The sequence below is a fragment of the Vulpes lagopus genome, chromosome 21 (assembly GCF_018345385.1).
Source record: "Vulpes lagopus strain Blue_001 chromosome 21, ASM1834538v1, whole genome shotgun sequence".
NCBI lineage: Eukaryota > Metazoa > Chordata > Mammalia > Carnivora > Canidae > Vulpes > Vulpes lagopus.
Window position 1 is genome coordinate 26350159 of NC_054844.1, and position 26605 is coordinate 26376763.

Here is a 26605-nt window from a genome sequence, read left to right on the forward strand (position 1 = left end):
TGTCTCTGCCTCTCTCTCTCTCTCTCTCTCTCTCTGTGACTATCATAAATAAATAAAAATTAAAAAGAAATTAAAAAAAAAAAACTGAGTTCATCAGTGGTATAGTCAATCTACTTTTTGTGTATAAAGCCTCATTAAGAAAAATCAAAGAGTTGTTTTCTTTCTTGTTTTTCCTGTTAAACTTAGGATGCTGCTATCTATCTTTATTATTGTTAAATTAACATTATGCAGGACTAGAATGCCATCAAAATACCACATATTTAGATTATTATTGTTAGAGAATATCTGCTGGGACGATAGTAAGCACTTGGTTTTTTTTTTTTTTTTTTTTAAGATTTTATTGATTTATTCATGAGAGACTCAGAGAGAGGCAGAGACATAGGCAGAGGGAGAATATCGGGCTTTTTGTGGGGAGCCCATTGTGGGACTCGATCCCAAGACGCCGGGATCATGACCTGAGCCAAAGGCAGATGCTCAGCTACTGAGCCACCCAGGCATCTCAGCACTTGGTATTAATAGGCATCATCACAAATAATGTGTGTATGTGTATATATATTTATAAAAAGATATGTGATTTTTAAAGCCAACTTTGAAATACCTAAGTAGTGTATCCATACATATTAAATATACATATGCCAACACATACATACATAGCACTAACTTTTGAGATTTAGATTTAAATTTAGTGAGCAAATATTTTGAAAGTTTCGTATTTGCAAATCACCGTGCCAGGGGTAAAACCTGAAGGATGACTGACTTTTTTCTTAAAGAATTTACAATCACATAAGTATTACTTATTACCAATTAGGAAAGTGGAATGCATTAAATTATCATACATATATGGATAGTACTTCTGTATAGACACATCGAAATTTTTGAGTGTAGGTATGACATAATTAAAATTTACATTAATTTGGGGGAAATTAGAAGCAGATAGGCTAGAGGCAAGGAAAGAATTAATAGAGTGTGTCCAAAGTCTGTGTTAAAAGATAGTGAGTAGCAGAAATAAAGTAGTGGTAATAGTTTAAAGGAAAGAAATAGACAAAAGTCTAGAAATAGGAGATAGAATCAGCATCTGTTTTTGGTGTGGATAATACAGAAGGAGGCCAGATTGGGAGCCCCCAGAAATATTGCCTCGGAAACAACATGGAAAGTGGTACTATTTGTTTGGTATAGAATTTGAGGTGATCGTGATCTATTCAGATAACAAAGCTAGTAGGCAACTGAATCTACCCCTGGCAACTCAGAGAAAGAAATGACCTGAAAATGCTAATACGGTTTATTTTATTCAGCAGATAGGTGGTAATAGTAACCATGGAAATTATTGTTATGTAAATCACCTCACCAGAGAGTATAGAGTAGTAACAAGTGATGTAAGATCTGAGCCACTCCAGAATTTAAAATCCAGAGAAAAAAGGAAGTTAGAAAAAACTGAACAGAGTCAGCCATATAAGTAGAAATAAAAGCAGCATGTTGTTATGCAAAAAAAGAAAAGGAAAACAGAAATAGTCAACTATGTAGAATGTCACTTTGATGTCAAGAAAAATAGTGATTGAACCAAAAAAATATTATTTGGATTTAACAAAATGGAGAGCATTGGTGAGCACATAGTAAGAGAGTAGTTTCAGAGAAGAATTGTAGAGTAAAACAGGAGTTTAGAAAATGGTAACTCAGCGTTGATAACTTGTGTCAAATGTGGCTAACTGGAAGAAAAACAAAAGTGTAGGCATCACAAGTGGGAAGACCATGGACTTTACTGCATCCCAAAATATGATGGTTTTCTTGAGAGAAATTCTTATTTCAACAGTTTTCATGGAAAACCATTTTACTGAATAATGAGGGTTATGCAGACTTTAGTATTTGGCAGACATTTTCTCCAAAGCAAACAGAGTGAGCCCAGTATCTCCAGAAAACTAACAGTTTTTGTTGCCAATGATAAAAGTTGAGCTTTAAAGCAAAATTATAATTTTGGAAAATGTGTATCTGCTTTCAGATACTTAAAGACCTTTTTGATGAGATTGATGGTGATATTAACAAATGTGACCTTCGTCTTTGTTATGATATAATGAAATGTGTCAACATCTAGAGGAGATGCATAACTTACTGAATCAATACTTTCCAAATAAAAATCTTTAAAAAAAAATCATGCATAAATAAAGGACTCATTAAAAGTGCAAGAAAAGAAAAAGTGGCAGAAGACAAACATCTTATGGCCACTGTGTGATTTTCCTTAGCACAACTACCCTTTAAGAACTACCCCTTTTTAGGTTTTGGTATGGAATCATCAGTATTCACAAAGATCTAAACTGGCTGCTAAGTATTACTCTCTTTTCTACTGCATATCTGTGTGAGACTAAGTTTTCTTTATGTACTTAAACCAAAAGCCATACTATAGATTTAATGCAGAACCTAGCTGTCTTCTGTTAAGTCAAATATTAAGGAGGTTCACAGATATTCTTTTCACTTCTTCATTTTGGAAAATACAGTTATTTTTATAAAATATATTACTTATTAATATACAGTGCATTTAATGTTATTATAAAATGAATTAATATTTTTATTTTGTCTTGGTTTTTCTAATATAGTAATACTAATATGTATAACCAGCATAAACAAAAGCTCTTTGAAGTAAACCATAATTTTTCAGAATGTAAAGAGATTCTAAGATCAGATAGTTTGAAAACTGCTACTTTAAGCTAAGGCTTGGTTTCTGTGAAGTTTAGATGTGCCTTGGGAATAATGTATGAATATTTGTACAAACATAAGTAATTGATTTGATTTTACACCAGTTATTAAGTATGCATAAAAACAGCAGTGTCAGAACTAAGCCCTATAGAATTCAAGTTTTGTACCTTTTAGATTAACCCAAATCTTTCTTATTCAAGAACTTATATAGTCACTCATTCAGATGTTTTCACTTGAGTCATTATTTGTTTTGAAGCTTGAGAAAGAAGCAATGAAGGATGCAGTTTTAAAAGCCATAGAAGAAGAAAGAAAAAGTTTGGAAAAAGCCCATGCTGAAGAAAGGGAGTTATGGAAGACTGAGCATGCAAAAGATCAAGAAAAAGTATCTCAGGCAATTCAAAAAGCTATACAAGAACAAAGAAAAATAAGTCAGGTTAGTAAAATTAACTCTTCGTAAGTACTTTTTATTTTTCTCAAAATGAAATTTCCTTATTTTATCTTAAAATTACCTTAGTGGCTATTGATTATTTTGCCTTTAAGAGTAATATTTTGAACTAATATTTTTTAATATATCAGTGTACCTTCTACTTGCTGATATTGAAAATCCAGAACTTATAATCTTATCTTTTTATTATTTTTTTTAAGTCAGAATCCAAACTTATGTTAAGCATTGCAATATATAAATCTTCGGTTTAATTTTTTTTTCCTTTTTTCACAAATGTACACATACACATGCAATTAATACAAAAGAATATATGTAGAAAACAGTTTGATTCCATCAATTATGTCTAATGTATATGTCTATATATCTGTGCGGATAATAGGACCTCACAGATAATCCCCATGGTTTCATAAAAAGTATTACATATCAACAAATATGGCCTATACAAAATAACTTATCTGCTTATCTGAACAATTAAAAACTACAGTACTTGCATTTTGCATAATTGAATTTGCATGGCTCTATTTTCTAGATGTTTAGTTTTTTTGTTACATAGGCAGTGAGATACCTGAATAAATCTTCCCCAAACAAGTATAAGAAGCAAAAAATAACATTTATAGAACTCTGTTTTCCATGATTAAAGTGTTACATGTACTACCTATCATTGTTTACTCAATCATGCATTATAAATGTAGATAAAACGACTAACATTTACCAAACAACCTACAAGATTTTCTTATGATTCATTATCTAATCTTAATGAAGCCCTTAAAAAGTCAGTGCTTTTAACCTCCAGGATAAATGTTATGCACTTTTAAAAAAAATGTCACTTAAATATATTCCGGAGCACATAGTTACAGATCTTTAGGTAGTTGTGGTAAGAAAACAGAAGTGTAGTGACAGATTTTATTCTTTTATTCCCTTGCTCTTTTCTATGGGAGTAATGATTGCTTTCTAATTCTTCTCTTGTTAGTGCTATCAAATACATATTGAGCACGTATTGTATATAAGATGTTTAATTGTCAGTTCAGTTGGTTGGAATTCTGTGCTAGTAAGGTCAAGATCTTTAGTTCTGATTTGGGAGAGTTTACTTAAAACTTTTTGTGACCACAGACCATTCCTCTAACCCCACATAGATGTGGGCTATTAGTCACCATGAAAATTGGGCAAGAGTGCATGAATAAATCAGCACATGTTCATCACTCAAACAGAAAAGTATATATCATAAGGGCATACTTCTCTGCTGGTTTATCAGGAGCATTTTTGTCTACAGAAAACACTACAGTATATGATATACTTTAAAATTTGTTTGCCAGTTTCAGAGTACTGTGAAGGGTAATGCAAGCATGACATGAATAAACACATTTTATTTTCTTTCAAATGTTTGCATATTTTAGGTGCATGTGAGGAAGAGAGTATGTTGGTGTGGTGTGGGTGTGTATATGGGTGTTTAACTGCTTTGTGGCTAAGAGTATTAAGAAAGAACATATATAGCAGAAAGAACAATGTTTCTAGTTAACTTGCAGGTTTTCAAATGTGAGCTCTTAACGTCAAATGTATTCAGTCTTTTTTAAACAGCTGCTTTCATTTTCATGTAGTTGTACTAAAGCAGCTACAACCAAACAATTGTCATTCCATTAGCCCCTTAGAGCTTCATAGTCCTACTCTAGAAAATTGACAACTTACTTTTCTTGGGAGTCATATGATACTTCTATAGCTTTTGTTTATTTAGGCCAGTAGGCATACCAATTGACATGGTCAAACTTACTCGTCAGTGTTTTCACATTGATAATTGAAGTGACTGCCCGCTATGTTCTAGGGACTGTGCTTATTTCTGGTGATAGAGTAGTAAGAAAATACTCAACAACTTGCATGCCTACTTGTGAAGAAGACTGACAAAAAAGTATTAAAGCTATAATAAAATGTAGTGGTTAGTGTTATGAATTTAAATGAAGCAATGTAAAGTCTGGAGAATCAGGGAACCAGTATATGAATAGGGTAGTCAGGTAAGAACTAAGAAGCTAGCATTTGGGGACACCTGGGTAGCTCAGCAGTCTGCCTTTGGCTCAGGGCATGGCCTGGAGTCCGGGATTACCACTAGAGGCTTCCTGCATGGAGCCTGCTTCTCCCTCTGCCTGTGTCTCTGCCTCTCTTTGTGTGTCTCCCATGAATCAATAAATAAAATCTTAGAAAGAAAGAAGTTAGCATTTAAGCTGAAGCCTGCATTGAAGTGAGCAGCTTACTTTTTGAATCATTGGGAAAAGAATGTTTCAGGCAGGGAAATAGTTAAGTACAAAGGCTCTGAGGTGTAAGATAATTGGCATAATTAAAACTTATGGTACTGCTATGGATACAGAACAGACAGACCAACGGAATAGGATGGAATATGGAATACAGAAGGACATAAGATTGTTCTGTAATTTATAAATCTATAAAGGTAATGTCACAAATTATGTAGGATAAATTCCTGTAGCAAATTATAGTTAATCTGAGTTGCATGGAAGGGGGCCCAAACTGTGAATTTAGTGAAATTATGAAAACCATATATATGTGCAGAGTCTTCTGCAGAAATGATCCATATAGATTCTCAAAAGTATCTTTTTTTTATTATTTCAAAAGTATCTTTCTAATTAACCAGAAAAGATTGAAAATATTTGTAACTAGCTGCCCATTTCTTTCTGGACTTTGCACACTAAAATGAATGTCAGGTAAGTTAAGTGTTTAAACTTATAAACTTAACTTACCAAAAAGCAATTGGGCAAATACTGGTATTCTTTAAAATGGAGTCTAAGCACTTCAGGAGTGATAAACTAAAGATACCTGCAAATTAGCTTCTTCTCCATGAAGGCAATGAAATCACTAGCAAAAAATGTCAGAATCAACTTTTTCAGAACTCTGGATATTAACCAAAGGCTTCAACAACCCAAGGAGTATTTATTCAGCAAAAATAGTTAAATCTCACTAAGAACAGCAAGCTTTGTAGATTTTTAACTTGCTTGACTCCCGTCCCCTTCTCCCTAGTTCCATAATAGTAGTCTAACAACCATGGTAGCTATGAAAACCAACAGTGTAGAAGCCACTGGAGTGGGTAGCCAAAATGTGAAGCTCCATAAAAACAAACAAACAAAACTTTTCTCCAGGGAATCATTACTGTTGACCCATCTGATATCTTCCCAGAAAGTCCCCATTTGCTTAGAGCTTGCTTATAGTGGGAAAAGCCCCATCCTCAGAATATTTGTCACAAACAATGAAGTGGCAATTGTGTAAACTGCCTGAGTTAGAAATACCACTTGGTCAAACAAGACCCTGGCCAGAAAACTTAAAAGGGAAATTTAGAAAATGTGACCATTATTGATGGCTTTGAAAAGTACTGACTTCTGAAAATAAACCTGGATTTCTTGAAGGTCACACACATACACAAAGTTGTGCACATGCCCAGGAAAGACCTGAGAAGACCCAATCTCTCACCACTAACTGATTTTGATTCTATTCAAGCAAAAAGTAAAGACTAAGGAAGAGTTAGTGTTAAAGGCAGTGTTAAAGGTGTTAGCCATCACACAAAGTCCCTTGGCAAATGATGGATCACTGATCTAGTTCAACATATTTAAGGATTTGCTGTGTAATTATTTGCTGACCCAGCAGAGCTAACCCAGCAGAGCTTTCCATGGCCACATGTGACAAGGAATACAGATTTTGCAGAATTAAGTCAGAAAAGTTTCTAGACGAATAACAGCAATAAAAATTATTCCTGGGAGATGAAGGAAATCTGATTGCTAAAGTTCCTATATTGTATTATTTTAATGTCCATTTTTATTAATAGTTTGTGATATGCAAAGAAACAAGAAGGTATGGCTCATGTGCAGGAAAACCAAAGCAGTCAATGGAAGATACGTTGATGTTGGACTTAACAAAGACAAATGTGCTATTATAAATATTTAAAAGAACTAAAGGAGATCATTTCGCAAGATTTATAATCCTCCTCATCTTATATATTATATGTATGTATGCTCTTCAGAAACTAGCACTAGAAATATTTGAAGGACTACTCTGTTTTTAAAAGTGCCCTGTTTACTGTAAAAGCAAGATTGCAGATAAGTGAATGTACATTTATTTTCCTTCCTACTATTACGTATAGTCAGAGAGTACTTATCATTTGTTGGAGGGGAAAAGGCCCTAGACTCTTATTTTGTAGTTTATAATTCTCTTACAGCATATATCAAATTCAAATATCTATTTATTTGACTGTCCTACTCAACTGAGAACTTCCATAAGTGTCTCAATCATATTTATACTCGGGAGACCCTAGCCTAATATGTAGTTTATGGAATGTGTTCCAGAATCATTGTCCTTGAATGTCAGGATCTAAAATATCATACAATTAATTCAGAAAGATGACTTATAAGACTTAATTGTATTCATCCAAAATTCTCAAGTAAATATATAGACATCGTTTCATTAATTAATCACATTAATTCTACAGAAAGGCAAATTATAAAAAGCAATGAAGTATTACAGGTTGGTTTGTAAAAAAATTCCTTGAAGATAATTAATCATCCAAAATTACCAAAGTTGCAGGACCAGAAATATAATTTCTAAATTATAGAAGCTAGGCTACTAGTGATAGGAATGTGAAATTCTGCCTCTTGAACTTGTTCATACCCTTATAATCACAAGATTTTAATTGTGAGTTTCAGATTTATATGTAATGTCTTGTAACTACTTTTAGGAAAATACCTGGAATATTAGGCATTTCAAAAGTTGACAGAATGTTATTGTTTCCTTTAACAATAAAGAAAACAATAATAGTTCTCCATGTTTGAGTTTCACTTAACTTGGCTTTAGTCTATATAAATATTTTAGGCTACTAGCTAAAAACCTATTTTTATGGAGTTTTTTCTTCAGCTTTGGTTGTGGGAAATAATAACGTAATGGTAATGTAGCAGTAGTGGTGAGGATGGCAATCAATCTAATACTATTGGCTCTTATTAATTCACCTCTATGTACCAGGCAGTTTTCTCCTTGTATCATGTGTGATCTCATTCAGTACTCACAAGAGGCAGACATAATTATCTCCATTTTTACAGATATAGAAATTAAAGCTTAGGAAGATTATGTAACCTGCTCAAGGCGACAATAACTCCTTAGAAGAGACAACAGGCTGTATTCAAAATCAGACAGCATTATTGCAGAGGCCCTGCAACTCGCCCCTACACTGTTCCCCCTCCCAATGTTCTCATCTTAGAATAAAGCACAAAATCATCTCATTGACCATTTAATGTATCAGTTTTAATAGAAAAACTTGAAGGGACTGTTTTCATTTCTTTTTGTATTCAGTAATATTTATTGATATTACCATACATCCACCTTGTTGGAAGTTCTGGGCATATAGCACCAAACAAGATAGACAATGTCCCTAAGGCACTCGTAGAACTTACATTTAAGTTGAAAAAGATTCACACTGAATAAGGCAATTCCATATAGTGATATGGGCTTTGGAAAGGGTTATGTGTTTAACTGAGAATGGGTGGTAGAGGTCCTTAGATAAGGAAATTGGGGAAGAAGCCAGACTCAAAAAAGGTACATGTTAAATTCTATTTATATGAAATTTTGAAGAAAGCAAAACTGATTTAAGAGGAAAGAAATCAGTAGTTGAGGAAGGGGCACTTTTTGAAAGTGATAGAAATATCTTAATCATAATTGTGGTGATTACATTTGACAACACTTACCAAATTATATATTTTATAGTGATGAACCTAATTGTATTTAAATACAAATTAAATAAAGCTTTCTTTTTTAAACAAATAACTACCAGAATAAATTCTTGGCTAGATGGCAATTTGAGATGGTGAGAAGGGTTGAGTTTCATGGGGATAAATAATCTAATTCATGCATATTAAATTCAAGGTGCCTATTCATAATCCTAGAGGAAATGTTGAGTAGGCAGTTATAAATGTGTGTCCAGAGTTCAGGTGTGTTGTCAGGGCTGGAGCCCAAACACTGGCATTAATAACCATAGAGATGGTATCAAAGCCAAATACATAAATAATAAAAATCTTCTGGATGAGCAGGACTCTATATGACATTCTTTTACCTAATGTAGCCATCTTCTTCCTAGAAAAAATATGGCCACTTCAGATTAACTGTGTAATAGTGGAAATAGTCTCATACTTATGATGGTTGTATTCCAGATGATACTGTGAAGGTGTTAAAGTTACTGTTGCTTCCTGTATCACACTGCTACCCAGCTCAAGTGGCCAAAGCTTCATCTCCATTTTCTAGGAATCTCAGGGTCATGAGTGTAAATAGCAGCTCCTGCCATCTTCTGCCCACCTCCTTTCTGATTTCAGAGGCCAGCATTCATTTTTTTCTCCTCATTCTTTAGCAGCTAATTGTGATCTGGAGAGACTAAAGAACTACTGTCCAGGGAACTACAGAGTGTTTGAGTACTGATTGAAGGGAATGACATTATGAAAGCATGGAAACTGTGTTTTTAACCTAAGATTTAGGTCACATCATAGCACTCAATAACTAAAAGAATTCTGGAAATAAAACTTAGAATTAACAGCGATTAGCATCTTTAGCCACCAAGACACACTAGAAATAAAGAAAAGATGCACTGTGGCAAAGTGAAAAACAGTATAAACCTAAGTAAATAAAATTACTTGGAAGAAAAGTAAGGGAGACAAAAAGCTTTGGCTTTATAATTTACCTGTAGATTTTCTCTGTGTAATACAGACATGAACTGAAGAGAGAGATAAATGTTAAACTATGACAGAAAACACAATTCCCTAAGATTGTGGCACATATTTCTCCAAATTTATTTGAGAGATAATTTTGTTTGGCCTTGGTCATAAATTAAGACTAAGTCATAGTGTGGATTGTAGATTTGAGGTTTTTTTTCTGAAATATTGAGAAGAAAGTTAATGACTCTGACTCTTGGTTTTCATATTAAATTAATTCTGGGTCCCTTGAAAATCGTTGTTAACAAAAGGAAAGTACATTTGTTATTGACACCAAAATGGGCAAAAAGAAAGAGTCATTAATTTTGCTGTTCTAGCAAAGTCCTGTAAAAGGACTCCAGGGCATACAGACACTTAAACTATGTCTGACGTTGGAAGCTCTTCATAATAGTTTATAACCACAGCCACTGTAATTTGGGGTTATGTTTCCCCCAAAGCCACAGACATTACAATCAGTGGTTAAATTTTCTTTAAGAAATTCAGCATTGCCACCTGACCCTTCTTTTAAAAAAGGAAATAGCATTTCTATTTTAGCTTAGCAGGCCAGATAATTTCACAACACTGAAATAATTTTTTTGTATTGACTTACTTAGTTTTGATTCATTAGTTTATTTTAAAATTTTTATTTATAAAACTTTGATAGCCGTAGTTAATTAAAGGTAAAATCTTAATTACATTTTTGTCAAAAGTATTGCACTTAGGTAGAAGTGAACACATAGTGCATCCAACTCACCTTCTCATCTCTCAAGACCCTTCCCTCCTGCTCTACTTCCTATTTCATTCAATGAGGTAACAATCTACCAAGTTGCCCAATCCAGAGAACTGGAGATTTTCCTAAACTCTCCCTCTCTCATCTCCATTTTAACACCTTTTTAATCATTAAAACCTTTCCATTTTACCTGATAATAATCCTTAAGCATACACACCTCCTGCCTGCCTGCTCTCACTGACTTAGCTGCAGTTCTGATTGTTTACCTTGACCTCCTACATCGATATCTTTGCTTCCAGTTTTGTCCCCTTTCAATTTGGAATAAAAAATGAATGAGCTTTAAATTCTTCAGTGCCTCTGCAATAGCCTATAGAAACATTCAGGCTACTTGGTGTGAGCTATAAATCTTTCAGAACATAAAATATAAACTGTCAGCGACCTGGTCCCCCTACCTACTCAGTTCATCTTCTGCTATTCTGCTTCACAATTCATGCTTTTAGTACCAAACTGCTGGTCACATATCATGCTATTTGATGGTGTTGGGCCTTGAGTCATATTGTGCCTTCACCCTAGAATAACAATGGTTTCCTAACTTGCAGAATCTACTCTTATTTAATAACTTTGCTTTTTTTAAATCCAAAAAAACATCTTCTTATGTTTCTTAGTTTAACTGAAGTGTTCTCTCTTCTTCTTTGGCATTTAGTATATAACTACACCACTGCCCAGGCATATTATATTTAAAGGATTGATTTCTGTCTCTTCTCCACTAGATTTAAATACCCCAAATGTAGGAGCTGAGTCTTGAAAACTGCAATGGGTTATAAGATGGTAGAGAATCAACACTATTTTAAAGAGACATGTTAATCTTTAAAAATGCACTTGATTTCCATCAACACAATTTGGGTCTTTTTAGAGTTTTGATTGCTTTTAAATGGAACATTCTACCAATAGTGGGGTCACCACAAATAGTGCTTTGGGTGTTATGAATCTTTAATAAAACATATTAATCAGATTTTCTTTTGAGTGTCAAACTGAGATTATTCTTATTATTCAAGGAAATAATATTCAAGGAGAAGAAAGCGTAATTACTTTTAGCTTCAGCAAATGATTTCTTTGAATAGCTAGTGTGGATTTGCTGTAAGGTGATGAGGGGGTGCATGAGTCCAAATAGAATTTTTAGGTAAAGTAGTATGCTCTCTTTCACTGGACTGATGGAAGCATCACATTCATTTCTATATACATGTTTTAAGAGAAATATTTCCAAATCAGAATTGGATCATCTTAGACATTTATTGGTGTCTCCTCAGCGTCAATTCCTTTCTTCCCAAAGTAATACTTTTTATTTCTTAGCCATGTGGTTTAGTGAGATTTAACCTACTTTCTAATTTAGACAAAAACCCTTATTTATTCAAGCTAATGATTATGTCCTACCCCTTTGTTAACAAGTCCTAAAAAAACACACATATTCTGAGTCCAGGCTAGAAGGCTCCATTTTGGAACTTCTTCTTCAGGTATATAAACATTGTCATTCACCTTGGGAAAATGGGAAAATCCTTGAAACTGTTATATAACCATCTTGGGACCATATGTGTAGAACTTTTATGAAAATGGATCCTACACCAAAGGCGGAGCTAAGAACTGGAGATGAAGAAATTTGCATCCTTGATTACTTTGCTTGAACACTAAAGGAAGCTTTCTCTTAGTTCTTTCATGTGAGGCTACAAATTTTTTTTGGCATTTCATGAATTTTCTGTGATCAGAAAAAGAATTGATTACCAGAATAAGTATGCTAAGAAGTAGGTGGGGTTAGATGTGAGTCCTAGTTTGTGTTCATGTAACAATGCCTACTTTTTAAAAATGTATGAAGCTCCATTTTCAGATCTGTAAAGTGGGATTAATAATTAATTACAATTAGTTATTATAAATTATAAATACAGTTTTAATAAATATAAAATCTTTATATTTATATTATTTATGTATTATTTAAAGATAAATTATAATTATATAAAATAATTATAACTAATTAATAACCTGCTTTATAGAGTTGTGAGGTCCTTGGAAACATTTTTAAATGAAAACTGAGATAGATTTGTGAAACAACTTTAGAGACTATAAATGTCATGCAAGGGATCCCTGGGTGGCGCAGCGGTTTAGCGCCTGCCTTTGGCCCAGGGCGCGATCCTGGAGATCTGGGATCGAATCCCACGTCGGGCTCCCGGTGCATGGAGCCTGCTTCTCCCTCTGCCTATGTCTCTGCCTCTCTCTCTCTCTCTCTCTCTCTCTCTGTGTGTGACTATCATAAAAAAAAAAAATAAAAATAAAAAAAAAACCTTATTAAAAAATGTTTAAAAAAAAAAAAAATGTCATGCAAAAAAGTACTGTGGTCAGACCAGTAACAGAGCAGAAAACCTTATCACAACTATAGAAGGAATTGGAGTATTTAGTTCAGAGAAGAGAAAAATAAAGCTATAGTAACATTTTTCACCTATTTGAAGGACAGTCATAAAATGAGGCTTTTTTCTATTTAACTCTGGGGGGACAGGTTAGAAGTAGGTAAAATAATTTTAGTTCAGCACAGTATAAAGCTAGCAAATCACAAGTTATGTAGCAAAAAGGATAGCATTTTTAATCTAGGATTGTGAAGAATGGATTGAGTGGAAGATTGAAGAATGTATGCATTGCAAATATAATATCTACTGTCATTTTCTTTTTGGTTTGGGATTTCAGTTTCTATTTTTGTATCATTATAGGTACATGGCAATTTCCAACTCCACAGACTTATACCTAGTTACTAATATTCTAGAAATTGGCCATTCTTAGTTACTGAAAATGCTCTTCCATTTTTATTCATTATTATTTTATTTATTTATTTTAGATTTTTTATTTTATTTATTTGACAGAGAGATAGAAAGAGCCAGAGAGCACAAGTAGAGGCAATGGCAGAGGAAGATACAGAAGTAGGCTTCCCACCGAGCAGGTTGCCCGACATGGGGCTTGATCCCAGGACCCTGTGATCATGACCTGAGCTAAAGGCAGATGCCTAACTGACTGAGACACCCAGGTGCCCTGAAAACTCTCTTTTAGCAGTAATTACTGTAAAACTCCCTTTAATCTATTTATATTGCCATTTTCTAAACATATAACTTAAGTATATACCTGGGTATACTTGCCTCTCAAACTGGTTCTGAGTATGAAATGAAAATACACATCATTATTTTGTTAACTTTAAATTCCAGAATCTTGCATTGTAAGTATCATTAATGAGTTTTATTGACCCAGCTGAAATTCACTCACTTACTTAGCATGGTATCTGGAACATAATATGTGGTAGTGTTGCACAGATGGCTGCTGCCATTTCGATATGTTATTATTACTATTATTATCCCTATGATTGCAACTATCTTAACCACCTCTGTCATTTTAACACCTAGCAGAGTACTATGAATAGTAAACAGTGAGTGAATGGATGTTTATTGTGATTATGTAACACTGTAGTTTCCAAAATGATAAAGGTGCCCTGAGATGCTACAGTGAACTCACAAGGATGCTACCGGATATTTTAAATATTAGAGGGGAACACACAGATACTTGGGATCTTTTGAAAACCAGGTTAACTACTAGTTTGGCAGTACTGGTTTGTCTTACCTTCCTTTCTAGTACATCATACTGTAGTGAAGTTGGGTTTTGGGGTTGCTGTGATAAAAAAAACAAGTACTATGCAAATATCCATGTGGAACAAGAAGTAAGAATGTCATTGTATGATCTTATGCCAAGATATAAGGAGCTGTGCAATTCCTGCTATGTACAAAATTACATGAATGAATTGGGGTTAGAGATAAGTAATATCTGATTGAGATAAAATGAGTAAGTAATTTGGGTTAGAGATAAAATTGAAGTATTTGTATTTCAATTTTTGTTTATCATCTTTTCAAATGGCTACTATGTCATGACCTTACTAGTTAGTAAATGAAACAATTAGATATTTCCACTGTGACAAAAATTATTGAGGTAGCAAGGGAGCTGTGAATTGAGAAACTTTGGGAAGCTTTCACCTAGGGTAAACCCACCATACAGGTGCTCTGAGGAAAACAAATATAAGCTACAGTACCTACCCTTAGTTGGTTTTCTTTTACTGGGGAAACAAATTCACTCATTTATTGAAGATGAATTATGTATCTATACTCTGTGCCGGATACTATATTAGAGTTCTAGTCATAAAGAATATGAACTGTAGTAAATATAATCCCTGATTCCAAAGAGATCTCATTGATAAGATAGACAAGTAAAGCAGTTATTACAGTTATAAGGGTTTATCTTTTTAAAAGATTTTATTCGTTTATTCATGACAGACACAGAGAGAGAGAGAGAGAGGCAGAGACACAGGCAGAGGGAGAAGCAGGCTCCATGCAGGGAGCCTGACGTGGGACTAGATCCCGGAACTCCAGGATCACGCCCTGGGCCGAAGGCACTAAACTACTGAGCCACCCAGGGATCCCTACTGTTTTAAGTTATAGAGTGCTTTGAGATAGAAATATCGGGTGTCTCTGAGCACATACAAAGGAAGCTAACTCACCACCCTATGAGAAGATGTGGGAGGTCTAGAGCATGCCAGGGATGTACAGATGATGATACTCAAACTAAATTGTGCTTAAGGAGTACATCTGATCATCATAGGAGGAGGCTAAGGGGAAATCACTTCAACCAGAGAAAGATGGCATATCCAGGGAACTACATATCAAATACTTGCTATGTGCATGACCAATGGTAGTTTATGCAGAGATTAGAAACATGAATGAGACTCTGCCATTGTGTTCAAGGACCTTATAATATACTAGGGAATATGGCAAATGCATAAATTGCTCCAGTATGAGGAAGAATGAGATATATGACAAAGCTCATCTGTCTGAGGCATTTGATAGGAATTATGATAGTGGTTGTCTCTGGTAGATGGAACTTTCTACAGTATATAGTCACTCTTTATCTTGATCTGGGAGTGGGTGAATGGGTGGATATATATATATATATATATATATATATATATATATATATATACATACATATACACACACACACACACACACATATCCCCACCCCACTCCCTGTGGGATTTTTTTTAATTATGTTTATTTAGCATATGTACACATAAAAGAGAAATCACCCTCTGATCCCACCCAGCAGAAAACATGCACAAACCCAACGTATACGTGGAGGGAAAGGGCCCCAGCCCCAAGTTAGTGGTTGGGATGCAATCCTGGGAGTCCCAAGCCCCAGTCAAGAGAGGGCTGGCCCAAAATAGCAGGTAGACCCCCTGTTGCCAGCCCTAAAATAAGTGTGCACCATTGCCAAAGGTCTGTTTGATGCCCTCAAAGTAGTACCACTGCCAGCCCTGCTGTTGTGTCCTCTCTTCCTCAGGGGCAGGGATGCCTCTGCCCTCCATGCACAGCTCAGTCTCTCCATTCTTGTCGAGGAAGGTCAAGGTGATGGTGGCAAAGTGCCCTTCTGGCCAATAGAGATAGATAGATAGATAGATAGATAGATAGATAGATAGATAGATAAATGAAAATCCATTGAGCTGTACATACACTTAAGATTTGTGCATTTCACTATGTGTAAATATTTTTAAAGCTAAGCACAAAAAAATAATGCAGTCATTATTAAAATAGTTATTTACTTAAAAAACTGTGAGAAACATCTAAGGGGTACTTCAAAGGAAAATCATAATCTTAAATACATATATTAGAAAATAGGAAAAAAAGGAAAAGAATGAGCTAACACCTAATTTACTAATACAGTTAAAAAAGAAAGAATAGGATGATCGAAAGAAAATAGAAAGAAATAATAAAGTTTCTAACAGAAATTTACAACATGTATTGAAAAGTTTCAAAATATTATCATTTTAAAAGGCATGTAATTCACAAATCTTTGACAAGATTGATGAAGAAGGATGTTTTTAATAAACATTGTCAGAGGAATGAATAAAGTGACCTAACATAAATGCAATACAAATTTTAAACATAATGTAAATGACTTAGTACCAATCAGTTGTAAAGTTTAAATGAAATGAAAACTTATCAAGAAAAATATAAATTCTAGAACTGAAGCAAAATTAGAAAGTGGAACAGTTTTATGGCTATAGAAGAAAGTATAGTCTAAAAATATTCATGTATCTCTAAAAATAAATATAGATACACTTTTCCAGTAGATGATACTTAATTCAATGCCCCCTGGAGTGTTGGCTGGACTTAGTTGTTCATGTCTAATAAATAAATTTTAGAAAGGGAAAAAATGTCAACTTTATACCAGAGAAACCTGGCAGATACCATGTTAACCAAATGACCAAGGTTAACACTGCCAGTGATAAATTATGTTTAAGGCCACATTCCCCTGATACAATATAATGAGAAGCATGCTTCATCTCTGTGGTATTCTTACCCCAAGTCATAACCCTAGTCTAACCATGAGGAAAAAAAAAGAGTTAAACCCAGATTTCTTCAAAATACCAGAAAAGTCCCCTTCAGAAGTGTCAATGTCCTTGGGTGCCTAGGTGGCTCAGTTGATTAAGCATCTGCCTTCAGCTCAGGTCATGATCTCGGGGTCCTGGGATCAAGCTCCCTGCTCAGCGGGAAGTCTTCTTCTCCCTCTTCCTTTGTGATCTCTCTCACTTTCTCTCAAATAAAGAAAGAAAGTCTTTTTCTTCAAAAAAAAAAAAAAATTGTCAATGTCCTAATAAGGAAAGACCAAGAAACTGTCAGAAATTAGAGACTAATGAGATACAGTGTCTGATTGCAACGTTTCACTGTGAATTAATCCTGGAATAGAAAAAAGACATTAGTGGAAAACCTGATGAAATACAAATAAAATCTGTAATCTATTCATTTTTATTGTGTGATTTCTTGTTAAATGTACCATAATGATGTAAGATGTTAATATTAGGGGAAGCTGGATGAAATGCATATGAGAACTCTTGTACTACCTTTGCAAGTTCCTGTAAATCTAAAATTATTTCAAAATAAAAAGTTTAATACATTTTTCCTAATGCATATCTGGTTAAAAAGAGCAGACAGGGGGATCCCTGGGTGGCGCAGCGGTTTGGCGCCTGCCTTTGGCCCAGGGCGCGATCCTGGAGACCCGGGATCGAATCCCATGTCCGGCTCCTGGTGCATGGAGCCTGCTTCTCCCTCTGCCTTTATCTCTGCCTTGTCTCTGCCTCTCTCTATATATATGACTATCATAAATAAATAAAAAAAAATTTAAAAAAAAAGAGCAGACAGGATACTTATTTTTATCCACTCTCTTCTAAAACTCCACTGAAATAAAACTAGTGAAATAGAACCCTAAACTAGAAACTGAGAAGACTAGTATATATTGTAGAGACTCCTAAAGGCTTACTTGTTAGTGGCACTAGAAATTTCTGGAAGTGGGAATGAAAGGTGAAGGCTCAACTAGAAGAAAGTTTGAAAGTCTATTTAATAAGCAGCTAGCCCTCATGTATTTTTTTTTTCCACTTCTGACAGAAAACTGGAGTTAATTCTCTGGAAAAAATAAAATAAAATGTAGGTTCTCTGAACCAGGGATCACCAAAGTAAAGTGGACATAGGGCTGAGAGGACAACAAGGTAAAAAGTTTCATGCTACTTATGGAGAACCATAGCCATTTTTCCTATCACAGGTCTCAGAATGCTGACAACCAGACAGGAAATTGGAAGATTCTTTTCTGAGGAATTTAGACAGCCCAAGATAAAAGACCTAAATATATTGGTATCAGAAATTGCCCCAAGGAAACAACCCAGCCAGATTACTCTGCTATTAAGATCACAGTCCATAAACCACAACTGCAAGCACAGAGATGTTACTCAGCATTTTAGTGCTCTCTTCTTTAAACATGAGCAAATAGTCAAGTATGAACAGATAACTTCCCATGAAAAGCAGGGACTAAAACAGATTCTGTAAAGTGTGGAAAAGTAAAACAACAAGAACAACAACAAAAACTATTATCAAGGTTCTTAAAGGTAGGAGAAGATTTTATGTCTATGAAACAAGAGGATGCTATTTTTAAGTGAAGTAAAAGATTAAAAAACTAAAATATAAAGTTAAAAAAAATGAAGTTTTAGAAGTCTTCCAGAAACAAGGATGTAAAAATACAAAGAAACAGAAAATAGGAGTGAAAAGAGTAGAAAATTAGCCAATGAACTTAGGAGGTTCATTAGCTGAATCAGAGGATTCTTGAAAATCAGAAAATAGAATGCAAAAAATAACATTTTTAGTATTATTGTTATTAAAGTAAATCTCCCTAATTGAAGGACTCATATGAGTTTCTAGATTGTAAGACCTGAGTTTCTAGATAGACCTATAACTAGGTTTGTCATGAAATTTTTAAGAAATGGGGATAAAGAATATGTGTAAAATTTCTTATAGAAGGAAAAGTTTATACAATTGAGGAGGCATCAGAATGTAATCGGACTTCTCAAAAACCTTTAAAATTGTAGAAATTTCCAAGCTAGAAATACACACTTAGCCAAACTATAAATTAAGTGTGAGGGTAGAATAGAGTAATTTTTCAGACAAAGGAAATATCAATACTTTTATTTCCTGTGTGCCTTTTCTCAAGAATCTCCTGCAGGAGGTTTTCTTACAAAACAAGAAAGAATAATGGTATCCAGATAGCTGGAGTCACAGTTCAAGAGAGATACAGTGCATTTCCAGAAATATCCATGAGGGAGATCCAGAATAGACAGCTATGTAACAGACATAGAGAACAACCAATCCCATTTGGAGATATGTACATGAGATATACCTCCAAGAAGATAAACATAATAGAATGTCTGGTATCTTTGAATATACTGAGAAGATACTTAGACAATTAGATAGGAATTTGGGAATCAGTTCACAATGCTATTTGCTCAGGCCAATATAATGTGGCTACAATAACAGGATCATTTCTGACCCCATGTCCTTAGAGAAATGGATCAAGAGACAATCGATAATATTATGTGGGTGCTTATATAACAAGTGAAAAAACTTCACAAATTTTATTAAATAAATTCAAAATATAACGATAAGTTTAATTAACTAATTAATTAATTATTTTAGAGAGAGAGCATGGGGAGGGGCAGAGTGAGAGAATTTTAAGCATATTCCCTGCAAAGCACAGAGCCTGGCTTGGGGTTCGATCTCAGGACCCTGAGATCATGACCTGAGCCGAAACCAAGGGTCAGACAATTAACCAACTGAGCCATGCAGGTGCCCCGATAATATTTTTTTAATAATATTCATCTAGTGACAATAGAATTCTCTCTGGAGAGGATAGCATTTTGCTTCATTGTGGTTCAAAGTTATATACCCTATCATGAAAAATGGTTGCAAAGTTCATTAATGTTGATATGTTAAGAGATTCTATGTATTTCATCTTTAAAAATGCGTGAATTAGATACTATCAAATATTGGTATCAGTCAATGAGCATATTTAATTGAGCAACATTTATAGAATTGGGTTATTCAATTTTATATTTTACTATCATTAGAGTGTAGATTAATTACTTCCAATCGAAAGTTAGTTGAAAGTTTCTCAACTGCACAGTAAATGGATTTTGAAGTACAGACATTTTATTTGCCTTTGCATCAATATCTGAAAAGTACTGATGGAACTACAGTTTGAACTCATAAATTTGTATTGAAATGGAAGTCTCACTTTTTTTAACTATAAGGCAACTTGACTCATGGTTCAAATACTCATTTTCTAAGGTACATTTTCACAACCACATGCAACATTTTTAATAATACAGAATTATTGAATATGCATACATTGTGTATAGAAAAAAAAGCACACAGTTGCCCCAGAGAACTTCTGATACTATGGTTTATAAGCCCGCAGACCAGAATTGAGTTGGTTGCTGAAATTTTTTCCATAATTTAACTGTGTTTTAATGCTTCACTAAATTACACTGAAAAAGAACAAACAACCACAGATCATTTATTAGTTCAAGATTCTATGATAACTGAAATGTATGGCAGGTTAAGAGATACTAAAACAACTATACTTTTAAGCAATAAGGAGAAATTAAAAGTCATATACAAAATGTCACATAAACTTTTAGCCCTAAATGATATTATTCATCATGATGTATTTAATTGTTACAGAATAGAAATGGATTCCAGTCATTCAGGTTTTTAAGAAATTAGTGTATAGACCTCTTTTCCTCATTTAAAAACTAGCTATATAATCATTTGTATATGACTTTCTATATATATTTTATTTTTTATTGCATATATTTTAGATAATATTTAAAATATGATGAGAAACATAACTGATATATTTGAACAAATCATAACATATATGCAAATGGATGTTTTTCCCTCCAAACTATTTACCAGATATGATCAGTGGTTCTCAACTGGAGGCAATTTAGTGAGTAGATGCCAGATATGCTGCTTTTCACAGGACATCCCCCAGAGCTCCCAGGAAAGAATTGTCAATAGTGCTGAGGTTGAGAAAGCTGCCTTAGAGAATACCATGTTCCAGTGATGTAGCCATTACTAAAATATTCTGGAAAATACCCTTTATAATAAATCGCCTATTTGAATATACTCATTGGTGACAAATCTTTATTCTTTGTGAGGTGTATTTTATTTTAGACTAATTCTCATGTCTCGTAAGGAATTCAACAAAACAGGCAGATATTCACAGGCACTTTGTATAAATGCACTCAAAATTCACTAATTATTTCCAACTAATTCAGAATTTGGTCTGGTTACAAATTAGATGGCATAAACTTTACTTTTGTAGTATATTCAAAGAATTTATTTGTTGGCAAGTATTTTAAGGATGGATTTCACAACCTTGACTGTCAACTGACTCCCAGCTGGAGAGGAAAATTGAATTAAGAGAAGCTTTTTATGAAAATGGTTATCAGCTCAAAAAGGAAAGAGGATTGAGCAGATAATAAACTCTCAGCCCCTCAAAAGCCAATGGAAGAACAGATTACTAATTCTTCATGTTTTTTTCTGCATATACCCTTTTTATTTAAATTGATGTTTTTCATTCATTTGGGGAATATAAATAATAGTGAAAGGGAATATAAAGGAAGGGAAAAGAAATGTTGGGAAATATCAGGAAGGGAGACAGAACATAAAGACTCCTAACTCGGGGAAATGAACTAGGGGTGGTGGAAGGGGAGGAGGGCGAGTGTTGGAGGGGAATGGGTGACGGGCACTGAGGTGGACACTTGACGGGATGAGCACTGGGTGTTTTTCTGTATGTTGGTAAATTGAACACCAATAAAAATTAATTTAAAAAAAATAAATTGATGTTTTTGCTTTCAACCAAACAAGTCAAATTTACTGATTTGACCCTTGCTAGTTAAACATTCTGATTGATATTTAATGTGCTGTGGATTTGTCTTTAATGTTTAGATAATCCAGGTCTACAGTTCTTTTTTTTTTTTCAGGTCTACAGTTATTATCTGCAGTTATAAAATTTCAAAAACCCTGAAAACTAAGGCTTTTATGCCTCAGCTGTTGACAAAACCTGACCTGAACCGATATGAAGCTTTTTATACTTTTAATTTACCCACATAGTATGAATGTTCAGACTCTCTACTACAGAACTATTAATATGTTGTATTTCAGGGGGCTTAGTAATATTTTACGCCTTTCCAAAATATGAAAATTTTCAAATTTCAAATTAGTGTGAAACCAGTAAGAAATATAATAGTAGATTATTTTATTTTAAATAATTTAATTTGTTCTCATTTTTGTCTTTGAACATTTATCATAGGTTTTCACATTAATCTCCCCAAATAATTAGGGAAACAACTTAGTACTCTGTTTTATCAATGGAACTAAATCTTAATGTATTCAGTGACTGAAGATAAAATAGTAAGCATTTTCAAAGTTACCACCATATAAGGATTTGCAGATTTGTGGCTTCAATTTATTTTAGGAAAGGAATTTTCTATTTTAGGAAAAGAATCCAAAAAATTATGAGCATAGCCTTATTAAAGTAGGAAGAGGAGATATGATCAGGCAAATGATAAAAGATGATATGTATTCTGCTAATATTTCTATGAAACATGCTGAATATCACATAATCTTTTTAAAATATAGAATCAAATAAGATGTCATTCTCCCTCAAATAAGCAAAGGCTTTAAAAACTAATAGGACTGAATATAATCAAGGATGTAAGAAAACAGCCATTTCCATGGGCTGCTTATTGAAAAAATAATGTGTGCAAAAGGTCAGAAGCCTTAACAGGACCAAGAATTATATCCTTTGGCCGAAATGATTCTACTTCTTGATTCATCGTACAGAGATACCTAACATGCACCAAAAATCTATATTGGATCCTCATCACTGCTTTATTTTATTAAAAACAACCAAAATCCACATGAGTAAGGATTGATAGAATAAATTCTTACATATCCCTGTAACAGAATGTAAATCATATTATGAAGAAATGTATATATAACACATTAAAATATTCAAAATATATTTTAAGTGTAAAACGTCAGTTAGAAAATAGTATGTACAGTTTGAGCCTCACTCTTTATACCCGAGTGTGAAGATGTGTGTGTCTATGTTGTTTTGTGTTCATAATTTTCTATATTTTCAAATTTTCAACAGTAAGTATATTCACAGTAGGAAATTCTTAATATTATTTTGTATTTCCTGGGTTATATACACATATCTAAAATTAATAGGGAAAAACTGAACAAAAACCAGCATACACTACAAAATGAAGAGTCCTCAAGAATAATAAAATGAAACAAATACTCCCGCAAAATTTCAAGGCATTTTCCCAACTGATGGCCTATGAAAAAAGGATGCTACCTATATAGATAAGTACAAGTTAAAGAAGTTTACTTTGTGGCATTCGTCCACTCCATGATACATTATTTTAGTATTATTTTACTTTCTGAAAAGTATTCTACTTCTTTTTCAGAATTTTAGCCTTTTTTCTCATCTGAATTTCTGAAATCTCCAAGTACTTGATTGCAATTTCAGCAAAATAGGAAGTACCACTTTCCTCCCCAGATTCTCATTTCAAATATTAGCACAGAGGGTGGAATTTTTACCTCTTATTCATGTGTCCAGCTCTCAACAACTTAACCTGGCAGAAAGACCAAACTAGCTGTAAATCTTCACCCAGACCACACTTGATTACTGTATGATGGGAAAATTAAACGTGAATAAAACAGCTAGAGCATTAGGGTGTTCTTGGAAGAATAAACACAAGTTGGAAGTCTTATGTGGATAGTGCAAAGTACAGGAAGGCAATCAATCATGTAAACATCAAATGAAAGGTTGGTAAGGAAGCCATTGGAGTCTGTCAGTCGCTCCCTGCAATAAATGGCTTATTCCATTTCTTTTCCCTTTCAGTTTAGAAAAATGAATCCTGTGGAATCTCTAACATCCTAAAAGATTTTGTAAATTCTTATTACTGTTTAAAGATACACTTTCAATGGAATGAGTATAACCCATTGCAGAGAAACTTTAGTTTATATGAAACGGACACAAACATGTCATAATGCATACCTCGCTGACTATTTTTCCTCCTCCCACAAACAGGAAACTGTTAAGGCAGCAATAATAGAAGAGCAGAAGCGAAGTGAAAAGGCTGTGGAAGAGGCAGTGAAGAGAACAAGAGACGAATTGATAGAGTATGTAAAAGAACAGAAAAGAGTAAGTATCCCCTGAAGGGTTTTAATTTGTGCTTCCATAAGCTGAAACATTGGCTTTCATACAATAACATGACATTTTAAAATATTTAAAATGTCCTTTGTCATCTAATTTAAGAATCTCTGAGATTCTTTTTCTGATATCATTATATATTCTGATAGTTACATCTTTAAACATAAATTCCATCTGTCAACAAAAGCAGCACGAATAACTTCTTGTTAGACTCCTAGAAATGACCTCTAGCATTTCCAACTTAAATTACCTCATGAAGAAAGTAGACAGTTTTAGATATTTAGATTTTTTACCATAAGTTTGTTCATTTCTTACACTGTTTGTTGAAATTTGCATACACCCTTTAGGCCTTCTGACTGTGTTAACACCACTGTGGTTCTAGTAGACTTCAGTACAGTTACCAAGTTAAGGTTCTTCTGTCATTGTTCCATTTTGGAAACGTAATTCAGAATATGCTTCAAAGAATTCAGACTACATATTGAAGCTTTACAAAATAAATGTCACTTTGGTACAATGTGTGACTTATTATAAAGGTGTCAATCTGAGCAATGGCTGAAGATCATAGGTCAAACTTAATTTGTAGTCTTTTCAACAAATCTTTAGTTTCAAGTAACAGCTAAGATAAGAAACACATAAGATGTCTAATGTAATCTCTGTAATAAACGTATTCTAATATAGTACATAATAAGTAATATAAATTTTCTTATACACAGTGTTTTGTGTTTTATTTATATGTTTGGTACAACATGTCATATTTTATAGAAGTAATATATTTAAGGATTATATAATATATTAGGTATAAATATATAAACATAGCATTTACCATGTGTGATATGTAATATAACATATTAATAAAAATATAAATAAAGCATAAAACTGTATATGCTATTTCCATATGTATCCCCAAAATGCTTATTTTCAATAGTCTGATTTAAAAGTAGTCATGCAGCAAAGGAATTATAGATGCTTTCCACATATGTACAGCAACACAGTAGTGAAAGAACATAAACTTCAAATAAATTCAAGATGTCTTAAGGGTGTATCCATTTTTATCAAGTTTTCTTAATATATGACCAATTCTTACTTGAGCCCTAAATCTGAACACGAGATTATAGAACAAAGCAAGCCTTTCATAACATTTTAGATTAGTATTTTTAATTAAAATGGAAAAGTTTTTTCTTAAAAAATTCAAAATTCTTTACTTTCCCATCAAAATGAGTCATGCGGCTGCCATAACAAATGTTTAAAATGAGAGCAAGAAATAGCCTTCTAGGATTTATCTGGTTCCTTTGTGAGCAAATTAAACCTTGAAGAGAATTGACAATGAACTCCACCAATTTAATCTGTGTGTTCTCACAAATCCTATTAAAGAATTAGTATTCATTTGTATTAGGCCAAAGTTCTCACATGTAGAAACATTTATTAAATAACAACAACAAAATCATGATAACATTTGGTTCTATTTGCACCAAAGTTCCACTTCTTTATGCGTATTCTTGTATATGGTAAGGAGAATAAATTTAATATCGACCTTACAGAATAGTTAGTAATAATAAATGTATGATAAAATAGGACAGCTAAAATAAGGACTCAATGATATGTGCTATGACTTTTATCATTTTCACTGCACTATTGGGGGGGGGGAGCAGAAACTCCTAGTAGCGTTATTTTTTGCTAATGAAAAATGTGCTTTTCAGATTAATATTTGACATTCTCCTTCTGAAGTTTATAGTGTGATTCTAAAAGTTTATTCCAGAAGATTAGAACTGATTTAATCAGTATACTAGTAGGAAGTTTATTACTTCCACTTAGAGGTTTGGGAGTTATTTTTATATCACATAGTGGAATACTTTCAATATTTGAATGTTTCCATCTCTTCAAACAGAAAAGCCATAAAAAAGGAAAACAGAGAAAATATCTGAAATGGAGCACCAACTAATTACTAGACCTCTTTTTTATATAACTTTTTAAAAATTTAGATTCTCTATATTCTTCTTCTTTCCAAAACTGGATTTTAGTATTTCAAGTTAATTTGTATGAATATCTTTGGGCTTGGAAATTTTTCACAAAAAATAAGATATCTCATAGCTTATAAAGTCATAGTTAGAAGAAACAAAAGTTTTTTAGCAAATTCATAATCTTCTTGTCTCTTTCCAAAAGACTAAATTAGGGCAACTCATCTCTACTTCTTCCTTTGTAAGATGGATTTCTATTTGCATCAGAGAAGAACAGTTTTCCAGAACAAGAATTTTCCTTTCTCCTCTCCAGCTTTTTTTAACTAGAGAGTCAACTTGAGATTTTCAGCGTTAGACACCTCAAAAGCCCTATAGACTGTGGTTCCAA

The 26605-nt window shown here is 33.5% G+C and overlaps 1 protein-coding gene across 3 annotated transcripts in view; it reads left to right on the plus strand.

Annotated features, from left to right (window-relative positions):
* Positions 1-26605, plus strand: part of CCDC91 (coiled-coil domain containing 91) — a 328037-nt gene that overhangs the window by 249115 nt on the left and 52317 nt on the right. For all 3 annotated transcript variants that reach the window (XM_041735811.1, XM_041735813.1, XM_041735812.1), the window contains 2 exons: positions 2942-3118; positions 24140-24253. In XM_041735811.1, coding sequence (XP_041591745.1) covers positions 2942-3118; positions 24140-24253 — 291 coding nt within the window. The remainder of the gene's footprint in view (positions 1-2941; positions 3119-24139; positions 24254-26605) is intronic.